Here is a 27,394-nt window from a genome sequence, read left to right as displayed (position 1 = left end):
CTCAGGTTAAGAGCACTGTCTGCTCTTCCAAAGGTCCTGAGTTCAATTCCCAGCAACCACATGGTGGCTCACATCCATCTATAATGAGATCTGTTGCCCTCTTCTGGTGTGCAGGTGTACATGCAGGCAAGAACACTGTATACATAATCAATAAATAAATCTTAAAAAAAAAAGAACTGACATTTGGGGTGGTTCAAGCCCCCCACATTTCTCCCATGCCATTTCACTTGCAGCTGGTGCTTTCCCCTGAGTTCCCCGTGCACATGTGAGTTTTTATCTAAACATATCGTTTCACCCTCAACACAAATGTCAGAGGTGGACTTCTGAAGCAAGCAGAGAAGGGACCCTGTGCAATGCTCTTCTAGCTACTTATGTGTTTTCCTCATCGTGCCCAGCAAGCTGCAATGTTGCATTGACTTCTGATGTATTACTTCTGGTCTTTTATTGTTTCACACCGTAAGCTCCATATTCCCAAGGGACTCTGTTGATTGCATACCATGATACATGGCTTTTGCATAGCACTATGTCTGCTTATTCTAAGGACTGTGAAGAAGAAAAATAGTTATCTTTAAAGGGTATAAACCGAAGTTGTCTTTCAGGAGGAGCAGGCACATATAGCAAATCCTTTCCAACCTAATATTCATCCAGTTCAACACACCTTAATGACAATGCTTCTAAAAAATAATAAGGCGGCAGTGTTGTCATCATAACCAAGGGTATGCCTGAGAAATTTAAAGCTAACAAATCAGTCAAGAAGAAGAAAAGAGAGAAGAAGAAGGAGGAGGAGAAAGAGGAAGAGGAGGGGGAGGAGAAAGAGGAAGAGGAGGGGAAGAAAAGGAGGAGAAAGAGGAAGAGGAGGAGGAGGAGAAGGTGGAGGAGGAGGAGGAAGAGGAGGAGGAGGAGGTGTTTTTTTTCCCTTCCTATCTCTACTTAACACAGTGCTAGAAGTATACAAGTACAAGCACAAGCAATCAGGTGAGTATAAAGAGAGAAATGAGAGCCTAATCGTAAAGGAGAAAAAAAAAAACCTAGCATGATCACAAAATGGAGAGCTTTGGTCATCCTCTGAAGGCTGCAGTGCGCACAGTGGCTCTTTCCTCTCCATTTCTGTGACTGTGGACGTGAAGAGGATCCGTTCACCCAAGAGCACCTGCTTAGCTCTTACGATCTGTGCATCTGAATTTAAAATGTAGAGACTATCTACTTTTGCTGTTGGTTACCTCATTTTCCTACTATCATTTTGTGCGTTTTCAGTTTTAAATAGTCCATATGGAAGGATAACTCTTTTTCCCCCTCCTGTCTAAGTTTGAACACTGTGCTACCATATGTACACTCCCTAGCTCCCTAGCTGTTTACATGGTTTCTCTTACTTAATATTCTCATTAAACCAGTTAGAACAGATGTCATTGCTATCACATTGTACAGATAAGAAAGCTGAGGTTTGCTAACTTATTTGCTTTCCAAGCACACACAGAGAGCCTGGGTTAGAACCCAAGTGTATCTAACTGGCAAGGCCATGCTCTCTCTACTCTGGTGATTTGTACTCGAATAGAAACTATATGCTGAATGTTTCCTAATGGCTCATGTGTTAAAAGCTTCATTGCAAGGGTGGAGCTGTTGCGTAGTAGTATGTTTAAAAGAGAGAGGGCTAGCAGATGGCCTTTTGACCACTGGCGTGTGCCCTTCGGCATTGTAAGGGATGGGACCATGGCCCCTTCTTCCTCACTTTTGCCTCATAAAGCAAGCAGTTTTACGCCACCACACAGCCCCACCACAGGCTAATCATAGGCCTAAAGCAATTGCACTTGTCAATACTGGACCAGAAGTTTTCAAACTGTGAGCTAAAACAAACCTTTTCTCTTGATAAGATTATTTCCTCAGGCGTTTGTTATAGTAACAGAAATTGAGCATTCAGCTTTCAGATGCGTTGGTCTATGTAAGGTTATTTAAGGCATTTTAAATTAGGTAAAGCCATTTAAAAATCAGATGATCTCCTAAATCCAGCATTTTAAGCTTGTGTATAAAACAATCATGTTTGACAACACTAGGGTCACATGCCTAAAATCTGATGTCTTTGTAAAGCCATTTAATCTTTTTGATGTCACTCTCCCTGTGTTTTCTTGTCATCTCCATTCTTTCTTCTGCCTCCATAGTTGTGAAAATCGCTCATTCCTTCTAGGCTTTTGCTTTTTAGCTTAATAGCTATGCTTTATTGGAGAAATAATTCATCCCTGTATCCTTCATATTTTTAATCTTTGATAACATAATAATGTCTCCTCCAAGTCCCCACATACCTCCCACCAACATGAACTCCATTTCAGAAGACTCATTCTTTTCAATAATGTGGCCGCTGTAGGTTTCCCCGTGTCCAGTGGATGGTCCCACAGCCACGCACATGTGAGGAGAGTTAACTGGGCTTAGTAGGTCATTCCTGTATTTTTATCAAACTCTGTCATCAGGGGGAAAACCCTCTTTTTCTATGAGGGGAGCCCATTGTGTTGGTATCCTTATGACTCTGGGCTGCCTCACAAGTTGTTTTACCATCTTTGCCATCTGAGCTTGGAAGATTCATCTGGTTTCATTGAATCCAAAGCAGTGAAGCTCTGTGCAGCTGGTTTTAGCATTTAGTTGTCTGGAATAGGCTTCTAATCTAATTTTTTACTTCAGTGGAGTTTTAAGAGTTGTGTGGCTGTTTTAAGTTGTGGTTCCTGTGCTAGTTGGCTTTACCTATCAGTGTGATCAAATGTTTAAGATGATCATTTTCATTAGAGGAAACATTTATTTCAACTCATGATTTCAAAGGTCTTATTCTGTGGTCACAGTGAAGGGAAGGAAGATAGGAGTTCTTGCTGGCTCAGTCTGGCACTGATGGGCAGGGTTCCGAGGCAAGTGGCTACAGCGTCTGATTTATCAGAAAGCATAAAAAAAAGATTCTCAGGTGGAACAATTGTCACCTTGATTTAGGGTATTGCTTGTCTGAATTTTGGTGTGTCCAACTATTTATTCTATTTTCAGTTCCCCATTAGTCCCTCTGCCCACTTGTGCTGGCTTCAGCAGGCTCCCACTCTGTGTCACTGAATCCTTCCTCCTTAAGATAGAGCCTTCTTGCTGCATTCCAGAGGCCTGCCGCTCACAAAGTGCTGTGCCACAAATGCTGCATTGTTTCAGTGCCAAAACCGTCTTGTAGTTGAGGGTTTTTAGTCACAGGAAACTGCAGCTCAGAAGGCTAAGAATTTCCAACTGTTTAAATGTTAACCTTTGATATTATGTGACAGGATCTCATCACCAAGCTTTCATATTATTCAGCTTTCTCTCTAGTGGATTTAATAGACAATGTAGCTATTGAACAACATCTCCAACATAAAACCTCAGCTGTTCATTATTTTACCACACGGTATCCCTTTTAGAGTTGTCTTTAATATTAAACTTATTTGACATACTACTAAGAAAAGAAAAACAGCCAAATACATCACTTAACTTATATTGTTATTTTTGCAAAATGATAAATTTGAATATCTCAGTGTTTTGAGTTTATTTATTATTTATATTTTTACTATTTTATTATCTTTGTAAGTTACCACACAACCTGTTTTATTGTGGTGTTTCATTTACACATACACATGCATTATCTCTCTCAGACCCAAAGGGCTTGGATTTTTATTTCTCTCTCCCCCCCTTCTCTCTCTGTCTCTCTCACACACACTTTTAAAAAACATTTATTTTGAGTATACATGCACCTATGTGCAGGTCAGATGATAACTTGTGGGAGCCAGCTCTCTCTTCCTCCCATGTGGATCCCTGAGGTAGAACTCAGGCCATCGGGCTTGGTGGCAAGTGCATGCGGAGCCATCTTACCAGCACTATTATACTTCTATTTTTTGATGGAAAAAAAGGTTTATTGTGAGATTTATATCCACTAGATTTATTTTACTATTAGAGAATGTTGCCTCTAGATTATCCTGGCTAGATATAGAACACTTCATGACACATGCAGCTATGGCAATATCCTACAACACACATGGCCACCGTAGGATGGTTTTACTTTGTGTGAGATTCAGCAGTGGCCAGGGTGGCTTGTTTATTATAATTTAAAAGGCTGATAATATATAAATTGTTTTCCGCATTTGATTGAAAGGGCAATAACACCCCACACACTGGCAAAGAAGCAACGCAGTGACATAGGTGACACTCTGCTACCTGCTTCTGCCTATATACCTTGTTCCTCTTCCTCCTGGTCACACACTGTCCTCTATCTCCTTCACCACCCAAACAGTCCTTTATGCTGTTACGTCACATATATTACATCTTTCATCATCACCGTCCGTCATTTCATTATCCCTTTATATATAACAAATAAGCATATGTACATCCAATAAATCTAAATTCTGCATGTGACAGGGACTATTTCCTTTATTCTCCTACTAGAGAGCACACACCTTGGTCTTCAACACATATGGCTCTGAATTTACAAAGGGCTCATTCAGCTTTTGTGAGTGCCTTTTACTGTAGAAGACATTTACCCAAAGTTGTCAATTCAAACTGTGCATGGCACGCAGAGGAAGGACAGCAGGCTACCAAGAAGAGACTTGATACCCTATGAGCATATACAGGGGGAGGAAATCCCCCTCAGGAACAGTCATAGGGGAGGGGAGTAAAGGGAAAATAGGAGGGAGGGAGGAATGGGAGGATACAAAGGATGGGATAACAGTTGAGATGTAATATGAATAAATTAATAAAATAAAAAAAAACAAAATGCTAGAAAAAGTATTTTTAAAAAACTGTGCACACACACACACACACACACACACACACACACACACACACACACACACACACAAACCACCTAAGAAAGCGAAGCAAGTGAATTTACACTTCAATGCTTCCCTTCCAGCAACCTTCCGCCGACCTGGAGTTTGACCGCGTGGTGATTTACACAACCTGCCTTCGTGTGGTGAGGACAACCTTTGAGAGGTGTGAACTGGTTAGAAAGATTTTCCAAAACCACAGAGTAAAATTTGAAGAGAAGAACATAGCTCTGAACGCTGACTATGGGAAAGAGCTGGATGAACGGTGCCGGCGTGTCTCCGAAGTGCCTTCCCTCCCTGTTGTGTTCATAGACGGCCACTATCTTGGGGTAAGTACGCTCCAGAAGAGAGCCGCCTCTGTCAGGTGCCCCTCCTATAAACTGTGTGAAAAGACGACTTGCGATACCACCACATGACGTTTGCTATTTGGAAGAGCTCAGACCTAAAGCGCTTGGGTTTTTATTTCTATCCTAAACAACGTGCTGCATTGCACTTGCTTGCAGAAGTACAGTGAGATGAAGTCAGCGTGAAATTGCTTTGTTGAGGAGCAATACAGTCTTGAAACGCTCAGTTAACGTTGGCTTCTGAAAACTGACCCAAGGTAAAATTACATTTTAGGGTAAAAAAGAAAAACTGAACATTTGTAAGAGAAACATTTGTAAATTGTAGTTCTCCATAATCAAATATTCAGTTTCTTGCCTAATTAAACAAAGATGGCGTCTTTGAAGTCTGAAGCCAGAATTTTATCTGATTATTATTTAATATCATTCTTTGAGTTTAGTGCTGTGGCAGTGTGACACAGATTCACACAAACAGATGATCAGAGAGAGCCCAGCTTCCAGCAGCAGCAAACATACCTCCTTTTTGCTCTTTGAATAACACTCTCCATCATAAAACACAACAACAAAAGGCAAGCAGGCAACAAAAAAATAGATGGAGACCTGCCTTTTTTTTAACTAGGGAAGGATTTTGATAACCTAAAATATTTCTTATTGTGTAAGTTCAATGTCAGTGGAAATGGGGTTAAGATTAATGGATGGCTTCCGGCATCCTCAGATATACGGCGGGCTCCACTCATGCTGTTCCGGATCCTTTCGGTTGCTATTCAGAATCCAGAATACTTAATTTATCCCTGCTTCTGAGGTGACGTACCGAGCTGTGATACCTGTCCCATCATTTGTCTTTTCAGTTGGAGGGACAGAGGTGATTGTCACAAACGAGGTCAGGACCCTGGTTCTTTCTCAGTTGTGTCTTCCCTCTGATCTCTTTATGTGTATACTCAGCATCTAGGAGAGAATGGCTACAGGGGTAAACCTTGCTGCTTCTGTGATTTAAAGCTCCTGCTTTGCACCAGGAGGGAGTCGGGTCCAGAATAACTTGTATAACAATCCTCCTCCAAATGCAGGCAAAACATTCCTTGAATCTAGATGCAAAGCCATCAGTGGAGCACACTGTACTATGATGGGCCTCCTCTGCACGGTTCATGCATCTGAAATGGAAGGATGCCCTCTGCTGGGTTTTGGCAGATTATGAAACATTATCTTTAGGGAGGAATATTTGGCTGCTGCCCTAGGAAGCTAGTGACTTCTCTAACATCTGTGGCATTTTAAAAAGTCATATGAAACCATCTAAGTTAGCTTGAAATTAGTGAGTGAGCATCAGGATGTGGGAATCATATATATATAATATATAATAACTTAATAACTTAATAAATGAATTAAGTTATTAATTAAGTTATTAGTAAGTTATTAAGTAAGTTATTAATAAGTTAATACCTTAATGACTTAATATTTAAAATATAAAATAATAACTTAATAAAATAATAACTTTCTTTAAGGAGGGAGAAATGGAGAAGTCAATAGCCAGAGAAAGCGAGACAGGAACAGGGAGAGAGGCAGATGGAGACAGACCGTGGACGGTGAGGTAGGGCAGGGAGAGCAGGGCAGTATTTGGTAGATTCCTTGCTGATCTACCATCATCACCAAGACCCAGGTGGAGATGCTGGCTGAATCCACCATGTTCCACCATGAGGATCAGAGAGTTCAAGCAAGCAGGAATGGAAGAATCAACAAGATTTCTTTTCTTTAGTTTCTGGCTCCAACAAAGCTAACAGCCGAAGGTGGAAGCAAGGAAACACTCAATGAGAAAAAGAATTACAATTTTTTTTCACTCTCCAGGGTGTTTCCTGTGGGGTAATGGGGTATATTCTGCTCAGAACTTGTTTGAGCAATTGTTCTGCTGTTTTGGCATCAGAACATAGTCCCAAGAAAAGATTATGTTCTAATACTTTAGTCATAAGTAACCTTAGACATTCCACTAAGAGATGGGCTAGAAATTATGATTTGTCTGGACCAACCAGCCAAATTCACATTGGAATGAGGCTATAAACAAGAAAGAACATAAATGCCATCATGACCAACAGCCATTGAAGGACCATAGGTCTACCAAGGCCTGGCTGATGCCGAGGCCGCCATCATGACCAACAGCCACTGAAGGACCATAGGTCTACCAAGGCCTGCCTGATGCCAAGGCCTCACAGCTCTTCATTATGGCCTGTCCACTTCAAGGACGGCATTGCTCCATTTAAGAATTAAGGCAATTATTATGAGCGTAGCTGCCTTGCGACCTAGGAATATAGACTCAAGGAAAAAATTTAAACATTTCTAAGGACAACTTTTAAAACACAACAAATAAGAATATAAAGAAAACATTTTTGGTAGAACTATGATCTACCTCCCCCTCTAACCCTCCCCCTCTAACCCTCCCCCTCTAACCCTCCCCCGCTAACCCTCCCGCTCTAACCCTCCCTCTCTAACCCACCCCCTCTAACCCTCCCCCTCTAACCCTCCCCCTCTAACCCTCCCGCTCTAACCCTCCCCCTCTAACCCTCCCCCTCTAACCCTCCCCCTCTAACCCTCCCTCTCTAACCCACCCCCTCTAACCCTCCCCCTCTAACCCTCCCCCTCTAACCCTCCCGCTCTAACCCTCCCCCTCTAACCCTCCCCCTCTAACCCTCCCCCTCTAACCCTCCCTCTCTAACCCACCCCCTCTAACCCTCCCCCTCTAACCCTCCCCCTCTAACCCTCCCCCTCTAACCCTCCCCCTCTAACCCTCCCCCTCTAACCCTCCCCCTCTAACCCTCCCCTATCCTCCACTTCACTCCCTCTCAAACTGAGCTCTTTTTATTATTATTATTACATGCATAGCCATAAATATATAAACATATCCTTCCAAATTCACTTAGTGTGGCTTGTTTGTATGTGATTTCAGGGCCAATGTATTTTTATAGAACATTTCCTACATTTAATATCTTTAGATAGACAACACTTGCCATCATATTACTGTTAACTAACGTAGGATAAACACCATGTTGTTCAGTTCTGAGGACAGGCTGTGCTGAGCATGCCCTATGTACGGCAAGCCAGCCATGCAGGTCTGCGTTAGCACACCCCGTGAGTCACCATTCACAAGGCATTTCTTGGAGTGCATATCTGCTGTTAAGGGACCCATGTCTTTATGACGCCTCCCAATTTCTGGACGTTCTATTAAGCCGGTTGGTAGCCAGCCTCTTTTTCAAGCCCCCATATATGGAGATGCAATGGCCCATCACTGTAGTTTTCTATTCTTGCAAAGCTTTCTGTAGTGTGGATAACAGGGTAATAATGATGTCCTTATTTTTAATCTTTATTATAGCTATCTATAGTCACATATATATTGTAGGTACTTAGTTGGGTATAAAAATCTGTCTCAAAAGTTTTTGTCCTTTCAATTCCTTAGAGTTGTTCCTCTACCTTCTCACTGGTATTGTTTTTCATGGAAAGTCTATCATTTCCATCCCAGTATATTGTCTGACTTACAGTTAGAGTTTTTTCCTTATCACTAATAGGCATGAAAAATTAGTTACCATTATCTTGATGTCATTGTTTTGTTTCTTGTGCTTAGAATTCATTGGTTTGACTTGAGTATCAAATGAACTAATATTTTAATTAAAAATAGTAGTATGCATTGATGATAGTTCACTAGGCATAAAGTTCAAACTTATCAACGAAATGCCTGTGTTCTTTTCACGTGAAACAGAAGAGAGGTATGACAAACTGTATTATCTTGATAATTGTTTTCCTATAACATGAAAACCTTTTTTTAAAACAACAACCCAAAATTTATTTTTGTTTAACTCAAAAAGCATTTCCCACAGCAAAATGATAACAAGTGACACCTTCTATATAGTTACAGCAAAGCCAGTAAATATAACACTCATCCTCACGTGGGAAGAGTGTAAGGGAAATTTGTCATTTCTGAAGTCCTGTTAGTACCCTCCCTCCCTCAGATCCTCTCAGAGTGTGCCTGAGTTTGGAAACTGGTATGGGTGATATTAAATGAGATTTTAAAAGACTTAATCATTAATTTCTTGTGAAGGGAAATGCAAACAAGTTTCTCACATAGAATCTAGACTGAGATTTGGAAGAAACCCTCGATATTTTCTTTCCTACAGCTTGTTTCACTCCCAGAATTTGGAAATCCTACAATTGATCTATTAATGAGTCTGTAAATTGTTTCCCGTAGTGAATGCACTGCATACAGTTCCATTCATAATGAACCAGGGTTCCATGTTTTTTATGTCATTACTAATACTAGTTAATTTTTAAAAATATTACTACTATCATTATTACTATTATTATTCCCATCCCAGTGCTTGTGAAATGTCATTGTTTAAGACATTGTTTCAAGATTTATTTATTTTATTTTATGAACATAACTGTTTGTCTACATATATGTATGGGCACCATGGGCATTCCCAGTGCCCATAGTAGCAAGAAAAGGGCACAGTGCTACCAGGATCATGTGTTACAGTGCTCTGAACCAGTATGTGAGCACTTGGAACTGGACATGGTTCCTCTGTCAGAGCAGCAAGTATGCTTAACTACTGATCTCTGCAGCCTCCACGAAGTGGTTTGTTATTTTTGTTTTTTAAAAAATTATTTTATTAGCATTAGCATATGTTAACTATACAAAATATTGGACTATATTTACATGGCATTTCAGACATGTATTTTGTATATTTGGATCATAACAATATTAAACAATCAAATTTAATAGATCGGCAACCTATCACATTTTGTTGCTTTGTTTACTTATTTATTTAGTGTGGCTCTGGGGATTGAATGAAGGTTTTGGTGCATGCTTAACAATATTCTGCCACTGTATTCCCAGACACTCTGCATTTGAACTATTGAGCTAGGATCTTGCTAAGCTGTCCTCAAAGTCGCTGTACATCCCAGGCTCATCTTGAATGATCTTCTTGTTCATGCTTCCACAGAATTGCATCATCAGCCCCAGCTGTTATGCTCTTTTAATAATATGAAATTATTACACACATTGAAAACAAATGACCCTAGCTCCCTCTGTCCACTGGTTTTCATTCTTTTTGGAACAATGAAAATGAAAACGGTTCCTTTATCCTCATATCTAAAATGACATAATAATAATAATGTTGGCCAGTCTTCTGCCGTCATGGCTCCTAGAACTCTGGCAGCACAGTGATACCCGTTCTTAGCAGGCAACATTAAAGCCTTTAATTGCATCGTGATGCTCTTAAGTCTTCCAGGTGATTGTCTCTTTGGATATGACCTTGTTCTTCTAGTGGAGCCAGGATTTACTTTAAATATCCACAGTTTATGACTGATGATAGTGAGTGCGAGACCAGTTAAAATTCCTGTAAGTCTCATAAGAACTAGTTTTCAAGATAAATCCCTTTCCCTTTTGTTTTTGATACATTCATTAGTTTTTACTATAAATATCTTTCTTATATATACACACATATATGTATCTACATATATATATGTATCTATATACATATATATGAGAAGCCAAAACACACACACACACACACACACACACACACACATATATTATATGTTATTGGATAATGATTAAGACTTCTAGGAAACAAGGTAGGGGTGTGTGTGTGTGTGTGTGTGTGTGTGTGTGTATATGCATGTGCTTGAAATATTGGTGGTATTATTTTGTAATTTTGACTTTCTTTCTACAAGTAGTCCAATGTGGTACTACCATTTTTCTTTAGATCAGGTAGAAAAACCAACAAAACAATGACAACATCAACACCAACACCCTTATCAAATGCTGGAGACTTATTTTTATGATTTGGATGGTGTTAGCACGTGGCTCTTGTTGTTATGCTTGTAACGAACCATCTTCGATCTTAGAGCTGTTCTGTTCTGTAGTTGGCAGTATTGGAGATTTTGGCTGCTCTCTGTGGTCTGTTGTTGGCTTGGTTAGAATTGAGTGACTACGAAAGGCTTAGTGACAGATCTTTCATTTAAAATATTTTAATTATCTTACAGAATGATAGTTGTCTGTATAGTGTTTTCATATATATATGTATATATATATGTATATGTATATATATATATATATATTTAATTTTGTTTGATTCTACCACTACATCCCCTGGCTTCCTCCTCATCTCATGCTTCCCTCTCCTACTATACCATTTCACCCCAAATATTCTCCATTCAAAATTCCTCTATTGTTTTCCTGATCCATTTCCATTGAAATGTCCTTTCTTTCCAGTCGTATTGGCCAATTTCTGTTACCCTGATGTTCACCCACATTTGCTACCTGAACACAGTTATTTAACAGTTTGAGGCTAGGATTCACACGCGTGAGAAGATACGGTATTTGTCTTTTTGAGCTTGAATTACCCCTCTTAAGGTATTTCCAGTTCTTTCCATTTTCTTGAAAATTTCCCAATTTCACTTTTTGGCTGAATTTCATTAAGTATATGTACAACATTTCCCTTATCTAGCTGTCTATTGATGCGTATTGAGGGTGTACTGGAGCCCTGCTGTTCGGGTGCCAGAATATTGCAGTCCGGCTACGACATCAGCTGGGGAAGACTGAGGTGGGACGTGAACCCTGGCTGGTGGGGCGTGAACCCTGCGGCTGGCTGCGTGGGACCCCGTAGGCTTTCCCTGAGGGCGACCTTCCAGGATAGAACTGGTAGTTACCAGCAATAGCTTCCACTGATGGTGGCAAGCAGGGGCTGGGGCTGATGGCTCCTAACGGGGTCTAGAACTGATGGTGGCAAGTGTTTAAAACGGAAAAGGAAAGAAGGCGAGAAAAGAACCACATATGCACATGCACACGTGCGTGCACGCAGACACACACACACACACACACACACACACACACACACACACACACTTACACTAGACGACGACGAAGTAAGACAGACTTCGGCAGGTAGGTTTCAACAAGCTGTTTGTTCTTCTTTTTATTATTATCTTCTTATTTTCATCTTTATTCTTCTTTGTATTCTTCTCCTTCTCCTTTTCCATTTTTCTTATCCTTTCTTCTCACAGTTTATACACCCCAAGAAAATCTTCCAAGCAGTACAAAAATCACAATGTGTTTACATTCTATCTCTCTATAAATAAACGATTACAATGAATATACGTAAGAAAATCATGTTCCCCAATGCCTTCACATGATCATACGTTTTACATATTATGGGTGAGGAACAAACATGAATAGCAAGTTATTTCTGAGAATCCACATACATTTGTACATAAACAACTTGTTACATATTAACAGCATAAGCAAGCAAGGCAATTTCTCAGCCAGCTTTTCTTTGCTGGCAGGCTGCAGTTTGTGGTTACAAAGAAGGAATCAATTATCTTAAGAAGTAATTTTACTAAGATCTTAAAAGAATCACAAATCTAAACTCCTATATAAAAATAATCAGCCATTTCTACTTTAAATCCTAAAGGTGCTCATCTACTCATTAATATCTTTTTTAAAAAAATCATATAAGGAAGCTGAGGGCAGAAAAATAGAATAAGGAAATCAATCGTCATCTCAGTCACCAGCCTAGCTTGAAAAAGAGTCACGTCAGTCTGTGCTGCTATGGGCCATTGTTCTTGCTTTGCCAACCTCAAAAGTCCCCTGTTTTACTGCTAAGAGTGTACTTTCTCCTAACTTCAATTGTCCCCTAAGATTTCACGCATCAGGGCCAACAGCAAAAACATCTTTACCTTACTTTGCTAAACAATCTATTTTTCCCTAAAATTTTCTATGTTAGAGCCACGAGCAAAAACATCTTTACCTAACCTTGTTGAACAATTTATTTTTCCAAATCCTTTCTAAGGGTAATGATTATTGTTAGCAATCTACATCTGTAGGTTGTTTTCAGAGATGGTGGTTGAATCATTAATCTGCTCCAGCAACAATACCTGTGAGAGATCAAGCATTGTTATTGCGTATGCCAATGACACTGCCCAGTAAGGGGCTGGAAGTCCCTTTATAGTCCTCACACAATTCACATATTAAGGAGATTATAAGGACCACAAAGGTAACAAGCAGAGCTATGCTCCATAACAGCATGAAGTCCTCAGGACACACAGTTCTCAGGGTTATGCCTCGCCGAGACACACTCATAGTGGGTTTGCTAACTGGTGGGACACATTCCATGAGTTCTAGAGCTGTTTTGCTATTCCTCCTGCATGGACCCCAACAAAGACGAGTCCATTTCCTTGCTATTGCAACTAGAGCAGCAAAAAACCTGAGTGTGCTTGTGTCTCTGTGGCAGGATGCAGAGTCTCTTGAATACACAGCCAGCGCGGTATACCCAGGACATACAGCAGTTCCGTTCTTAGACTTTGTGGAAGATCCTGAGATTTTCTTCACAAACTTCTCCAGTAAACAGTTCTTGCATGTTAAACTCTGCAAAGTGCTTCCCAGCAGAGAAAGGAGGCCAGCCCCGGTGCACGGGCACCCGAGCCCTCTGCATGTCACTTGCACTTTCAGTCCACTTATTTGAATAGGACTTGTAATCAAGTCCAGGCGAAGATAGACAAGGACTGTATGTCTTTATGGGAGAACTGTCTGTGCCTATATTATACCATGTCTCTGAGCATACAATGAGCATGTGCACATTTGTGTCATGCCTGCAACAAGTTAGAACTCCTTGGTGTACAAATGCACATGTTTGCACATGCACGTGGAGGACTGAGGTCAACCACTGGTGTTCTTCAGGAGTGTTGCCCACTTTGTTCATTGGTTTGCTTTGCCATGGAGTCTCTTGCTGTCTCAAGACTCAGCCTGGCTGGCCAGCGAACTCCAGGTATTTGCCTCTTCCCAGTGCTAGCATTGCAGAGGACACGCCACTGTAACATGCGTTCTGAGGCTGAAATCAAGTTCTTGTGTCTGCATGGTGTTTCAATCACTGCTCTACTGCTGTAAAGAGACACCATGGCCATGGCAACTCTTGTAAGAGAATGCAGTTCACTGATAGCTTGCTTATGGTTTCAGAGGCTGAGTCATCATGGAGGAGAGCAAGACAGTCGACATAGCAGGCATGACGTCGGGGAGAAGCTGAGAGCTACATCCTGATTCACAGGCAGAGAGAATGAGACTCGAAACCTCAGAGCTCACTCCCAGTGACACAGTTACTCCACCTCCTTCTAACCCTATCAAATAGTTCCGCTCCATGGTGACTGAGCTTTCAAATACACGAGCCTTTGGAGGTCATTGTTACTCAAACCACCACACAGCAGGCAAAGCTCTTTATTACCTGAGATAGCTCAGCAGCCAAGTGTCTAAGTTCAACTGCTGCAGTCAACTCAATGTTTTGAAAAGTTAGGTCAATAAATAACTTTGAAACCTGTAAATGCAAAATTCAGTTACTTGTTCCAGAAACTTAATGCCAATTGAATGAGTTTTTGAGGCAGAAAGACTCAGTATTCTAAATTGCAACACAGGGAGCAGCTTCACCCGGTGTCCCTTCATTGCGTTCTCTGCCGATGTAACTTTGCACATTGAAACACGCTGTCCCATAGCCCAGGACTCTTTCCTCTTACTGCTCTAACTCTCTGCATGGCTGGATACATGTGAAGTGCCCGGTGGTCCATTGCCTAGTGCTCTACAGAATGTGTGGAAGCCTCAGGCTTAAGTTGGTACCCTGAGTCTGTCCACAATATGAATTTAGTGCAGTAGCATCTGTTTGAAACTGGGTTGAAAATTAATGAGGGCGCAGGTCACACGATGTAGTAGAGCCTCTGAGGAACCAAAGCATGTGCCTTTTTTCATTTAGACATTAGTTACTATTTTCAGTCTTACCGGAGAAGAAATGTACTCATGTACTATTGGTGTTATCTTAGATTTAAAATAGTATCCTAAAATTTCAAATGCTTTCTTTCAATATTACAGAATGAATTAAATATGTGAATAAGCAAAGGTGGATGGAAATCGATAGGTATTCTTCAGAGTGAAAAAAAAATGAGCCAATTCAAAACGTGTTAAAGTATGTAAATGCAAGTTTGTTGGCAACATGACAAGGGCAGCAAGCCACCATGCAGGGGAAGACAGAAAAAGAGCATGAAAGAGAGAAAATGCATGGGTGGGAAGGAGAGAGAGAGAGAGAGAGAGAGAGAGAGACAGAGAGACAGAGACAGAGAGACAGAGACAGACAGACAGACAGACAGACAGACAGACAGAGACAGAGAGACAGAGAGAGGGAGGGAGAGGGGGAGAGAGAGAGGAAAAGCCATTTAGAAAGAGAAAGAGAAGGGAACCAAAATGTTTGGATTATATAGTGAAGAGCCTCTGGCTAGAGGAAGCCCCAGAGTTCAGGGTAGAGGGCACTGTACGCCAGCCAAGCCTCCTTGTTGGTAGAGACTGAGGAATGCTGGGAGAATCTGGTTAAAAAAGCACCCCAGCTGCCTGTCCTGGGCCTGAAGCCCAACAGAAATCAATAGGGAACATTTTCAAGATATCCATTTTGAATCAAACTTAAAGTCAGTATCTCTCTTTTTTTTTAAATTTTAAAAATTTTATTACAATTTGTTCAGATTACATCCCGTTTGTTATCCCCTTGCTTGTGTCTTCCCATTCCCACCCTCCCTCCCTTTTCTATCCTAATGCTCTCCCCTGGACCTCTGACAGAAGGAGACCTCCTCCCCCACCGTATGACCACAGCCTACCAGTTTTGATCCAGATGGCCGGCTTCCCCTTCCTCTGTGTGCCTGTATCTCAGTGAAGAAAAGTGTTATTGGTAAGAAGCTCAATTTTGGCTTTAAAGAGCCACAATTTAATTTAACATCTTCTCAGCCACCAGAGGGCTCTCTCACAACATAAGAAACGTTAAATATATACAAAAACAAAAATAGGATAAATCGTTTGTAATACATCTTTCCTTAGACCTGAATCAAAAAACAAATGTCTTAAACATACAAATTACAATTAAACTTTCAAATCCAGATTTCTTTTCAAGCAAAAAAAAAAAAATCAGACTAGGAAGAACAATTTAAAAGTAACTATTCAAAAACCTTTAAAAATAGTAAATTAGTAACTTGGGGTTTCACTCTGGGTCAGATCTTTATACTATCCATTTATCTTCTGACTGGCAAATTAAGGAAAGTGTGTGTGCTGTCTCTGAGACTGTCTGGCTCTTAAGATTCATTTTCTGTAAACAGATAGTTTGGTACTGGGATATTATACATGATTACAATTGAGCAAATACCTTATACAGGGATTTGACAACTACATCCCCAGAAGCAAGTTGCAGGCTTGCTTCTGCCCAGGTAGAATTCGCGCGCACTGTGTTGTGGTTTTGTTTTGTTTTAAATCACACCCCAATCTCCCAGTTTGATTGGGCTCAAACCAAAACACTTCTCTCTCCAAAACCAAACCAAACCAAAACAACAACAATAAAGCTAAAGACCCGGCCATACATTTATCCCAGTGGTATCAGATTAGAAGAACAACTGTAATGAGCCATCTGGTCAACCACAAGAGCAGAAGTAGTCCATGGGCTTCTTGAGGGGGCAGGTGAGGGGTTCCTCTTTAGGTGTGACCTTGCAGGAAACCAGCAGGGGCTGGTATTCCTATTCATGCCCCCAGGGGTCAGTAGTACATTCCTTTGCTTTGGCTTTCAGCTCTTCTCCTTGATTCATCTTGCCCATCTGAGGCATGAAGGAGCCTGGATGAGGAATTTTGCTTTCCAAATTAATCTCTATGGTGCCCTAATAGCACCTGCTTCCTTTCCTTTAGGGGCCACGGTGGAAGTGAATTGGATTTTAAACTCTCCTCTAAATGCTGTGGCTTCCATCCTCATGCTTTATGGTATGCTACATATGCTTTCCCTTGAAAGACTTAAAATACACAAAAAGCTTCGGTGGAGTAACCTGGAGAAACACTAAACCAAACGTCGGAGCCACTTTCGGGCAGTTGTGTCATTTGAGTCTCTCTGGCACTTGCTAACCCTCTGTGTGCAGTGGCATTTACCTTCTGTAGAACACATTGCATAGTCTGCACTGTACGTTAAAAAATCACGTACTCTGGTGCCTCATATTTAACCACGTCCCCTGGATAGGGAGACCTGGTGGCACTCAGAGGAAGGATAGCAGGCTACCAAGAAGAGACTTGATACCCTATGAGCATATAAAGGGGGAGGAAGTCCCCCTCAGGAACAGTCATAGGGGAAGGGAGTAAGGGGAAAATGGGAGGGAGGGAGGAATGGGAGGATAGAAGGGATGGGATAACCATTGAGATGTAATAAGAATAAATTAATAAAAGAAAATAAAAGAATCATTTTGAAAACTTGGAATGAGCAAGAGTAGGACTGAGTTGGCTTAGAAAGAGAGAGGAGGGATACGTATTTTAACTAGGAACATTAAGGAAGATTTCAAGGAGGAGCTGGCATCTGGGCTGCGCTTTGGGACATGCCTCTGATTGCAATGAGTAGGTGGGCATGTGTGCCTGGTTCTACACCACTAGCTGTCCTAGCATGAGCTTTTAGGAGAGAGGAGCATGGGCCTGATTAATAAAGACCCTTGTTTCTCTGTCACTAGCTGTGGTTCCACTTGGTGCTGGGAAACACCTAGGTGATGAAACCTAAGGTGGAAAATCTCTAGCAAAACGGTCCACTTATTTATTTATCTTTTCTGAAGGACTTACTGAACAACACATATCTCTAGGCAACATCAGTATTTAAGTAAAAATAAAAAGTTTTGTTAGATTCTCCTGACACACAACAGGTGATTGTAATCACTTTTATTGTATCTAACCTTCCACTGGGGCTGTGAGGTCAAAGACCAAAGTCATCAGAGTCCCTTTCTATCCCCTCATTGGGATCTTGAGATAGCTCACATTTGCTGTGGTGTGGTGTGCTCCGGAGCTTCAAAAAAGTTAGGCTTGAAGTTCAGGCTTCAGGTTTTCCCTTGAGTGATTTCAGAGAGTGCGTGAGGTGGGGACCTGGGGACCTGGTGTAGAGTCCTCTTAGCAGCAACATGCTGGCTGACAATCGCCCTCCACTGTCTGTTAAGCTCTGTCACTGGGGGAAATAGGACAAGACCTATATTCCACTATATTTACAAGTCCAAATGAGAAATAAATCAATTCCCTTCTCTCACTGTCAGGCACTGATGTGGAACAACACAGAAGCCTAGGTTGCCATGTTCAGTCACTCTAGGGACAACAAGACTCAGATTAAAGAGCAGTTTTTTAAAAAGTCATATTCTTTCAGAGTCATTAGAAAAATACTACAGCTTTTTCTATTAAAATTACTAGCTTAATATAAACATAGAATAAAATGCTTAGGTTTCTTTTTCTGTCAAAGAAAATAGCCCATTTATCTGCACTTTTTCCCCTATGAATGACTTGACATTCTGTGAAGTGACTAGCTAATATGTACAGGAAAACCCAGTATACTAACTGGGCCCTTGGGAGAATTTAGAAGGCACATAAGGTGTGTGCTCTTTACTTACTAGAAGAAATCCTCACCAAGACTGAAAGAGATCAAGGTAATGCCAATATGCAACTTACTATTTATCAGTATATGATCAAGCAACCATGAGAGGAGGGGGTGACGAATGAGTGAGTTGCAAGGGAAGGCTTCTGAACATGGTAGGCTGCAATCTGGAAACGCCTCCATAGACCAGGCTTTGAGGGCTTGGTACGAGGTGGGGCTCACATGGTAGAGGTAGGCCAGTTGGGGCAGGGCTTTGAACGTTAAAGCCTGGCCCTGCTTCTAGTCCGCTCCTTTGAGTCTGGTCTGTGTGCCTCTCCTGTGAACAGTTGCAGTAGAGCTCTCATCCGCAGTGACCGACCATTCCCAGCACCATTCATTCTCGTGATGGACTGAAACTGTCTGAAACCGGGAGCCCAGACAAACTTCCTTCATTTAAGTTGCTTTTGCCAAGCTCTTGATCAGAGCCATGAGGTAAGTGACTAACACAGAGAGTGGAGATCTGATCATTCTTTCATAACCCACTGCTCTGAAGATGCTTTGAAGTGAGCTTTCTAAAGCGATGGTCTCAGACATGTGATTCCATTACCTTTTGCCTCAGTGTTCACGTTTACAAAAGGGGCAGCTATGAGCTACCTCTGTCACATGAAGCTAGCAGGCCTTGCTTGTGTGCAATAGATCCACATTCTGCTAGAAAATGACACCAAGACTTAGACCTCTTATTTACCACCTGCTGTGAACAGCCTTAAAGAGGATCTGAGATTATAACATATTTTCAGATGGTTTTATAAGTTTTGAAGGTATGTACTTTAAGAAATTATTTGCCTGGAAATTCTCAAATAGTGAGGACTGCACTGTTCCTCGTGTCTGCATTGCCAGCTTCATATGATTCTTGTGTTAGCAATCTAGGGACATCAGAAGAAAATGTGACAGACTGAGCGGCTTAACTAATAGATCTGGAGAATCAAAGTCCAAGACTAAGATGTATCGTGTTTGGTGTCTACCAGGGCCTCTGTGCTTAGCTTAGAGATGGTTGGCTTCTTGTGGTGTCTAACATGTTTTTGTTGTCTTTCTCTCCTCTTACAAACACACTCAAGTTATTGGGTTAATTTCCAATTTATGAACTAATTTAGCCCAGTTATCTTCTTATAAGTGTCTTCAGTGGCTGGGGAGGTGCACTGATGGGTAAGAGGGTTTAGCTGAGGAGCTGAGCTCCCACATGAAAGCAAGGAGTACTTAGATGCTCCGTAACACCATGTGGGGTTAGACACAGTGCTGGAAGCAGAGGCAGGAGGATCACAGGGACTGCAGGCTGCCTTAGGCTCAGTTTTCTTAACTAATATAGTTTATTACAACTTATTAACCGAGCTTACGTCACTTATAACCCAAATAACCAAAACAATAGGAAACGAAGATTAAGGAACACAATAGCAAAACCGTAAGGATATCAGTTCCGAGGAATGATTCTCCTGGCGTAATCGGCAGGATCTCTTCTGCTGGAACCTGGAGTAACCAGAACCCGGAACCTCAGCAGGAGGTGGAGCCCTGAAGCCTTCCCTCAGGCAGTTCTCTCTAGAAGCGACTCTAAGTGGAGCAAGCGATGAACAGCCAAAACTATCCCAAGTCCCCAGCCCTGCCTTCACTTCTGGCTCATTTATATATCTCCTCCCAGAGTCTGTTCATGGGATCTTTTCAGCTGGCAATAATCAAGCTCCCGCATGAGGTGGTTTGTCTTCTAGTGGATTAACATCACCTGTTCTCTCACGAGACCATTCCTCATCCTCCACTTGGGAAACAGGTTTATCTCTCCTTCAGCTGCCAGCCCAGCTCCTGGTTCAGTGAGAGAGAGAGAGACTGTCTCCAAGAATAAAGCAGAAGGTGTTAGGATATATACCTAACGTCCCTCTCCTGCCTCTGCATGCACACAGGCTTATGCACCCACATAGATGTGTGCAAAACACACAGAAACACAGATACACACACATATAACACATAGACAGACACACACACACACAGATACACACAGGCACACAGACAGACATACACAGACACATACACATACAACACACAGGCACATACAGACACATACACGGACAGACAGACAGACAGACAGACAGACAGACAGACAGACAGACACACACACACACACACAGAGCCCTATTTTCAATTATAGTCTGTCTCGCTCCATTTGTAGGACATGCTTGAAGCAGGGGACCTCATGAAGAAGAGAAGACTATTTAGCTTACAGTTCTGGAAGTCCAAAAGCTTGTTACCTGCTCAGCTCTGGTGGAGGGATGTTTGGTGGAGGCATCACTGTGTCCAAGGCACATGTGGAAGGGTTATACGCCAAGATTAACCCTAACCCTGAGGGTAGGCTCTGTCGTTCAATAATGACTCAAAGCATCACCACCACAGAGAAGACATTGATTTATAGATAGAGAAATTGTGTGTGTGTGAGTGTGTATGTGTGTGTGTGTGTGTGTGTGTGTGAGAGAGAGAGAGAGAGAGAGAGAGAGAGAGAGAGAGAGAGAGAGAGAGAGAGAGAGAGAGAGAAAGAGGAGAGAGAGATATGCATATTAATGCTGGCGTATGGGGGTCGGAGGACAATTTGTTAAGAATTGGTTCTCTCGCCCCACCATGGGGGTGCTGCCATGAATCAAACTCAGACCTCAGCTTGGTGTCAGGTGTTTTTACCAGCTGAGCCATCTTGCTAACCCCCCCCTTTTTTTAATCTTTCCACACTTTCTGTCCATTTCAACAAATAAGATGCCTCCTCTGATATCGTAAAACAGTCTCTTTCAACCTTACTAACCCCACGATCCTTTAATAGTTCCTCATGCTGTGGTAAGCCACAGCCATAACATTTCATTGCTACTTCATAGCTGTAACTTTGCGACTGTTGTGAATTGTAGTGTGAACAGTTGATATGCAGGATGTCTGATATGTGACCCCCAAGGTGGTAGCAACCCATAAGGTGAAAACCACTGTCTTGGAGAACTCCTCCAACCCCCAGGTGTCTAAGGTGCCATCTTCCACATACAAGCGCTTTTCCCCTGCCATGTAGCAGACACTTCTTGAAAGAAATCCAGACACTAGCTATGGATACAGTATAGTTCTTCATACGTGTATTAGTGATTCCTAAATGACTTCACTATTATACAAAGCTTTGCGTTAATAGTTGAAGAAAATATTTGTTTGAAAACATCAATAGCTTCCGGGGCAGCCCAGTAAGATTAGTTCTAAGGTCATGTTTAGCTTGGTGATTAATTGATTCTATTGCAGCCTTTATTAGTTTCTGCCCCTTATCTCGATAGGCTCCTTCTCATTTTCACTGTACAGTTCAACGAATCGTTAGTTCACTTTTTCTCTCAGAAATGAAAACTCACTGATGTGATCTTAACCTCTAACACACCTTTCATAATACAAATGAATTTGAAATATCACATCTTAGTTTTCATTGTAATTAGGGTCAATAAAAAATTTTATTTTATTTTATTTTTGCTCCTTTATATAGAAGTTCTTCAGAGTATTTTTATTTTCCAAGAAAGTAAATGGTTTTTGTTTTATAGTAATTATTTATAACTGTTATATCACGGTCAGATAATATGACTCATGGGGCATTTATTGTCTGGAATTTATTGATATTTTTGTTGCAGTCCAAACAATGGTAAGGCTTTTATAGAACTTTCATAGTCTTTTGAAAAGAATGTATTTCTTTTACATTTGTATGTAAACATGTGAACATAAATACCATATATTTCTCACATTGTATCCATTTTTATTTTATTTCATTTTAATTTGTCTTGTGTATTGAAAGAGGTTTATGTACTATAAGCTGGCCTTAAACTTGCTGGGCTTGAATAATCCAAGCTGGCCTCAAATTTCCTACCAAGGGTAGTCGTGAGCTCCTGAGCCTCCTACCCCTCCTCCTGAGTGCTGGGAGAGCAGACAGTCGCCACCACCTGTGCTGTAAGTTGTATCTTATAACATACTTTGTTCTTGCCTTAATCTAATATTTTTATCAAATGCAGTGGTATGATTTTATCAGTTGATATTTTGATGTTTAAATGTGTGCTGATGGGATTGTTGGTAGCCTCTCTTCTTTCTCCTTTAACATTTTACTATTATAATATAATATTTTACTTGGCTTTAGTCAATGCTTTTGGCTTGACCGTGTCCTTGCTTCATATTAATATACTTAACTTATGAGTTTTGTTTAGTTACTCTTATGTTTCTTTCCTTATAATTAGGATTTAATAGTCTCATTTATGTTAAGAAAAAATCTTATAGTTCACATTATTGACACAGTTTGTAAACATTCATGTTTCAGCAAGGGGGTTTAAACACTTACACTTACTGTCTTAAACAAAATTTTACCCTGTTGTCATTCCTCTGTGAGTGCATGAGTGTGTGTGTGTATGTGTGTGTGTATGTGTGCAAGCTTGTGTTTACAAATATGTGAATCTGTGCACGTGGAGGCCATGTCAACATTGGGTGTTAGTCTTTAGGCACTGGCCATGGTGATTTTTAGAGAATGGATCTCTCCTTTACTGGAAATAGCCACGTTGTCTGCGTTGGCTAGAAATCAATCCTCAGCAATCCACCTCTGCTGTGCTGTTGCTTGTTGTTCTATTTTACACGTTTTCTCAGTTTTCTTAAATTTTATTTTTTCTATGCATAATTTATAGCATTTACCACACACACACATACATACAATTTTACTACACACACACACACACACACACACACACACACACACATACACACACACCTCATTGACTTTTGCTTTGTTTTGTTTTTATTTTTGGAGTTTAAGGGATCCCACAAGGAGAGGGCATGTGAGGGACTCGCAGGGCAGCCTTCTGGGCTACTGTTCATGGTTCCTGACTTGGTCTTCTTTTTGTTGTGTTTTCACCTTATGGACTTTCTGGATATCTGCATCACATACGTAAAAAGACTAAAGTATTTGAGTCCTTCCTACTCCTCAGCATCAATTTCCTTCACCCACAGCCAAAATACTAACAGTAGTTCCTTGTTGTTAGACATTAGTGCTTCCAACTGAGAGGTCTGCATCACAGATACTGCTTGATACAAATATTGCTGCTGTGGAGTGGTCGTCTCAGAACAACACAGAGCAGAATAGAGTACGTGTACACGAAAACCATTTAGCAGTGCATTTCAGGCTAACTCCTTTGTCTAGAGAGGAAAGAAGCAGTGTGCTGTGTAAATTTTTCTACTGTTTGCGGGAAACTTTGCTGGAAACAGATATCTGCACTATGCAACACTGACCACTAGGGAGCGCTAGGTTCCCATCTCTGCTCGGGGAAAGCATAGAAGGTCAGGCACATGGCCAGGCAGCTGAGTTGGTAGCGTTCAGGAAAAGCCACAGGTGGTGTGAATCCTAGTAAACTGAAAGATAATTCATAGTATATGCATGCTAGCCCCTGTATTAATAAAATGAATTAGTAAATCAAGCAATGACATTTCAAATGTTTGATGATGTTTCCCATATAAGGAAAGTTAGAACATGTCACACTCCTGGAGAATCTAGTCAGTTAAATTGAATATAATCTTTGAAGAATTAAGAGAGTTGCTGATAGGATTGTAATAGCAGGAATTCTTCAGCCAGATCATGATAAAGTTTTTTTTTTTTTTTTTTTTGACTCAGGACTCTGAGGTGCTTCAAACCAAACTATGGTACTCAGAAGCGACCTGGACAAAGGCTTCACAGGTTAACCCCAGGCTTAAGCAAATACTTCAAATAGAAATCATGCTCAAGCCTTTAGATTTCTTCATCATTCTATTTTATAAATGACAGTTTTTTTTTTTTAAAAAATAAAGCATGAACATATAGGGGTCTTTTTTTTTTAAAGCCTACTTTTTGTTACATTAAAGTATGCAGGTCAGGCAAATTACACATTTTAAATTATATTTTTAAGAATAAAACTTAGGGGTCAAAATGACTTCCTTAGAAGAAAAATTACTAAGGGAAAGAAGTGGAAATTTAATTTGGTGAATAAATCTTGTTTTAGTTGTAGCACCACAGAAAGCCATCTCTAACACAGAGTTATAGTCCCATCCTTGTGACTTGTGGCTCGCTCTGCTGTGGCTAATCCTGTCTGATTAAAAGTATACATTATGGCAGGGTAGAAATAGCTTTGGTTACAAAATGACAGGGAACAAAGCAAAGCCATAAATTTAACATCCAGGGTGATTTTATGACCCTAATAAGTCATCTTTAACTTTGACCTAAAGTTGCTCTGAGAATAAATCACTCTAGATTTTCTAACTTGTGGTTTTAATGTGTGGGAAGAAATCTTAACATATAAATGTTCCGTGGATTTTGAAGATGCACTATATAATTCTAGGCAGCCTATAGATTTTGTTGTGATCAAATTTGTTGTTTTTGTTATTTATTTATTTTTTTGTCTCAAAATTGTAGTCAAGTAGCCACTTCCTTGTGGATTTATATAGCAAACTCAGAATACAGTGAGTGTAGATTTATTACAGGGAGCTAGCATCCTTAATTATGATGTTATAAAGATGACTCTGTGATGTATGCTCAAAATTGCAATTACAGAAGTTGCCAAAATAATATACTGCTTATATAAAAGTATAATCATCAATAAATACCATGGATTTTAAGCCAGTACATTAACGGAACGTCAGTAGATTACAAGGATCTATAGGCTGGTGTGTGTCTCTGCCCCACCATGCTCTGAACACCTTTGGTCACAATCTCTTAAAGCAAAACTACTTTACATCGTACTAAACATTGCTTACCTCTCTTTCTTTCCTTTAATTCCACCCATATTAGCTAGGTCTCTTATTGTGTGTAGCCAGTACACTCGACAATCCTTTGATCAAACTTCCTCTTTAAGTGATTGGCACGTACAAGCATTCTGTATTAAAAGGAAGTGATCATCCGTGGGAGCAGCACCTTTTAATAGACCTGTAATAGTCTAAATTGTGCTTACTCTCTGTCCTTCTCTGTCATCTATGAGAACTCTCAAATACTTGGTGAGGTTTATTTTGTTTACAAAATAGGTTGGCAAATTGTGGTTTCATTGAGTCAAAATCATATTTGCTCACACAGGTTGTGTCCTGGCTAACATTCACACACTGACTAAAATCATTGAGGAGAGACTAGTAGAAACAGGAAGCTGAATATACAGATTTTGAATTCAAATTCACTTGCTTTTGAGATTTTACACATTTTGATTCCAGGCCTTGCCCAAAAGATGAGGCTGCCCCTTCTGGGCGTCAGTTGTTTCTAGAAGGAGCAACGTGACCGTGTGAAGGCTGGAAGCACCTCTGTGCACTTTTCCTGTCATTCTGTACCTTATTTTTTGAGACATGGTCTCTAACTTAGCCTAGCACTTAGTACTGACTGGACTGAGTAGCCAGTGAGTCCTGGAGATCTGCCTCACTGCACTCTCCCAGGACCGGGTTAAAACGCGAATCATTATGCTGCATTTTGATTTGAGATTTGTTAATGAAAAATCACACTTAAGGAATTCCAAGAGTGGCATACTCATGCCCACCTTTTTTATGTGGTGCTTGGGATCTGAGCTCGGGTCTTCAGCCTTATGACACAAGTATGTTATCCATGGAGCCTTCTCCCCGTGGCTCCAAACTCTCCTTTTAAAGTAGAAGAGGTTCGCGATTATTTTAGATCTCCCATTTACCGAGGGTGCTGTAACAAGGACCCTGGTGAATACTTTTCATGCAGGATCTTACTGGGTCTCTCGGCTTTCATGAGGAGATTATTATTACACCCTAGCTTTGCAAACGGAGGGTCAGGAAGTATCCTGTAGAGTGTGGGCCTCTGAGCAAAGCAGCCACTACCCTCATGAGATGAGCTGTGCCTGCTAACAAGAGTCCTATTACTGTTTGCTTGACGTTCCGTCACAGAAAGATCGGTCCACTGCCCCCCCCCCTGTTTCTAGTCCTTCCTCTCAGCCATTTCTATGCAATTATGCCCTAAGGTACCTGGCCTGCATTCTTGGGAGGTAATCAAGCATAGCCTGAGGAAAGCTAACAGAAGGGGGCTCTAGTTTTGTCGGTGGGGAAGCCATAATTCATTCCTGGTAAAGACTTTCTACTGAAGCTCCTTTGGGGTCACACACACTCTTGCCAGGAATCCTTCACCCATATTCTTGAAGTAAGACCAACAATCTCATTGGTATCTAGAGCAAATTTAGGTGGAATTTTACTTTGGCTTGTTCTTGAGATCTTACAAGGGGGAAGATTTAACATCTACCCTGAAGGGTCAAGGAACTTACTCAACAGCCTATGGACAGAAAGTGGGGGGACAAAATTGAGAATAATATTTTCTCAGAAAGAGCCTATAATCTTAGTTCCAGAGTTTAATTATGCCTTTTCCCCCACTGGGTGTGCTTTGTAAACAAACAAATAAGCAAACAAGCAAACAAAGAATAGCAACAAACTAACAAACACTCCTTGGACATTTCCCGATGGCATATCCGTCTATAAAGATATTCTGTTCTTAATATAAAAATAATATTGTTCTGGAACTTCTACCCTGTCATTCTCTCATCTTCATTTGTATAACAATGTGCTCTACAGCATGTAACTGAGTAGGGTGTGAAGACAACTCCAGTGTATCTAAGAAAGGCACACACGGACATTATGACTTTTTAAAAGACCATATTACAAACATAGTGGTGAGTTCTAAAGTCAAAAAGCTCAATGGTTTCATACAAGCCCATCATAATGGACAGTATTTGCAAAAGAAAACTATAACACCACATACATGCTGGGTTGTCATGGCAACCTGCGTATAGTCCCAGCCTTAGAAAGA

General features: G+C 40.8%; 1 protein-coding gene across 1 annotated transcript in view; it reads left to right on the top strand.

Annotated features, from left to right (window-relative positions):
- Positions 1 to 27,394, top strand: part of GRXCR1 (glutaredoxin and cysteine rich domain containing 1) — a 143,291-nt gene that overhangs the window by 94,244 nt on the left and 21,653 nt on the right. Inside the window, exon 3 of the mRNA XM_084797289.1 lies at positions 4,892 to 5,134. Coding sequence (XP_084653415.1) covers positions 4,892 to 5,134 — 243 coding nt within the window. The remainder of the gene's footprint in view (positions 1 to 4,891; positions 5,135 to 27,394) is intronic.

This window comes from Acomys minous, assembly GCF_964271855.1.
Source record: "Acomys minous genome assembly, chromosome: 10".
NCBI lineage: Eukaryota > Metazoa > Chordata > Mammalia > Rodentia > Muridae > Acomys > Acomys minous.
The sequence above is the reverse complement of the archived record's forward strand: the minus strand, read 5'-3'. Positions and strand labels throughout refer to the sequence as shown.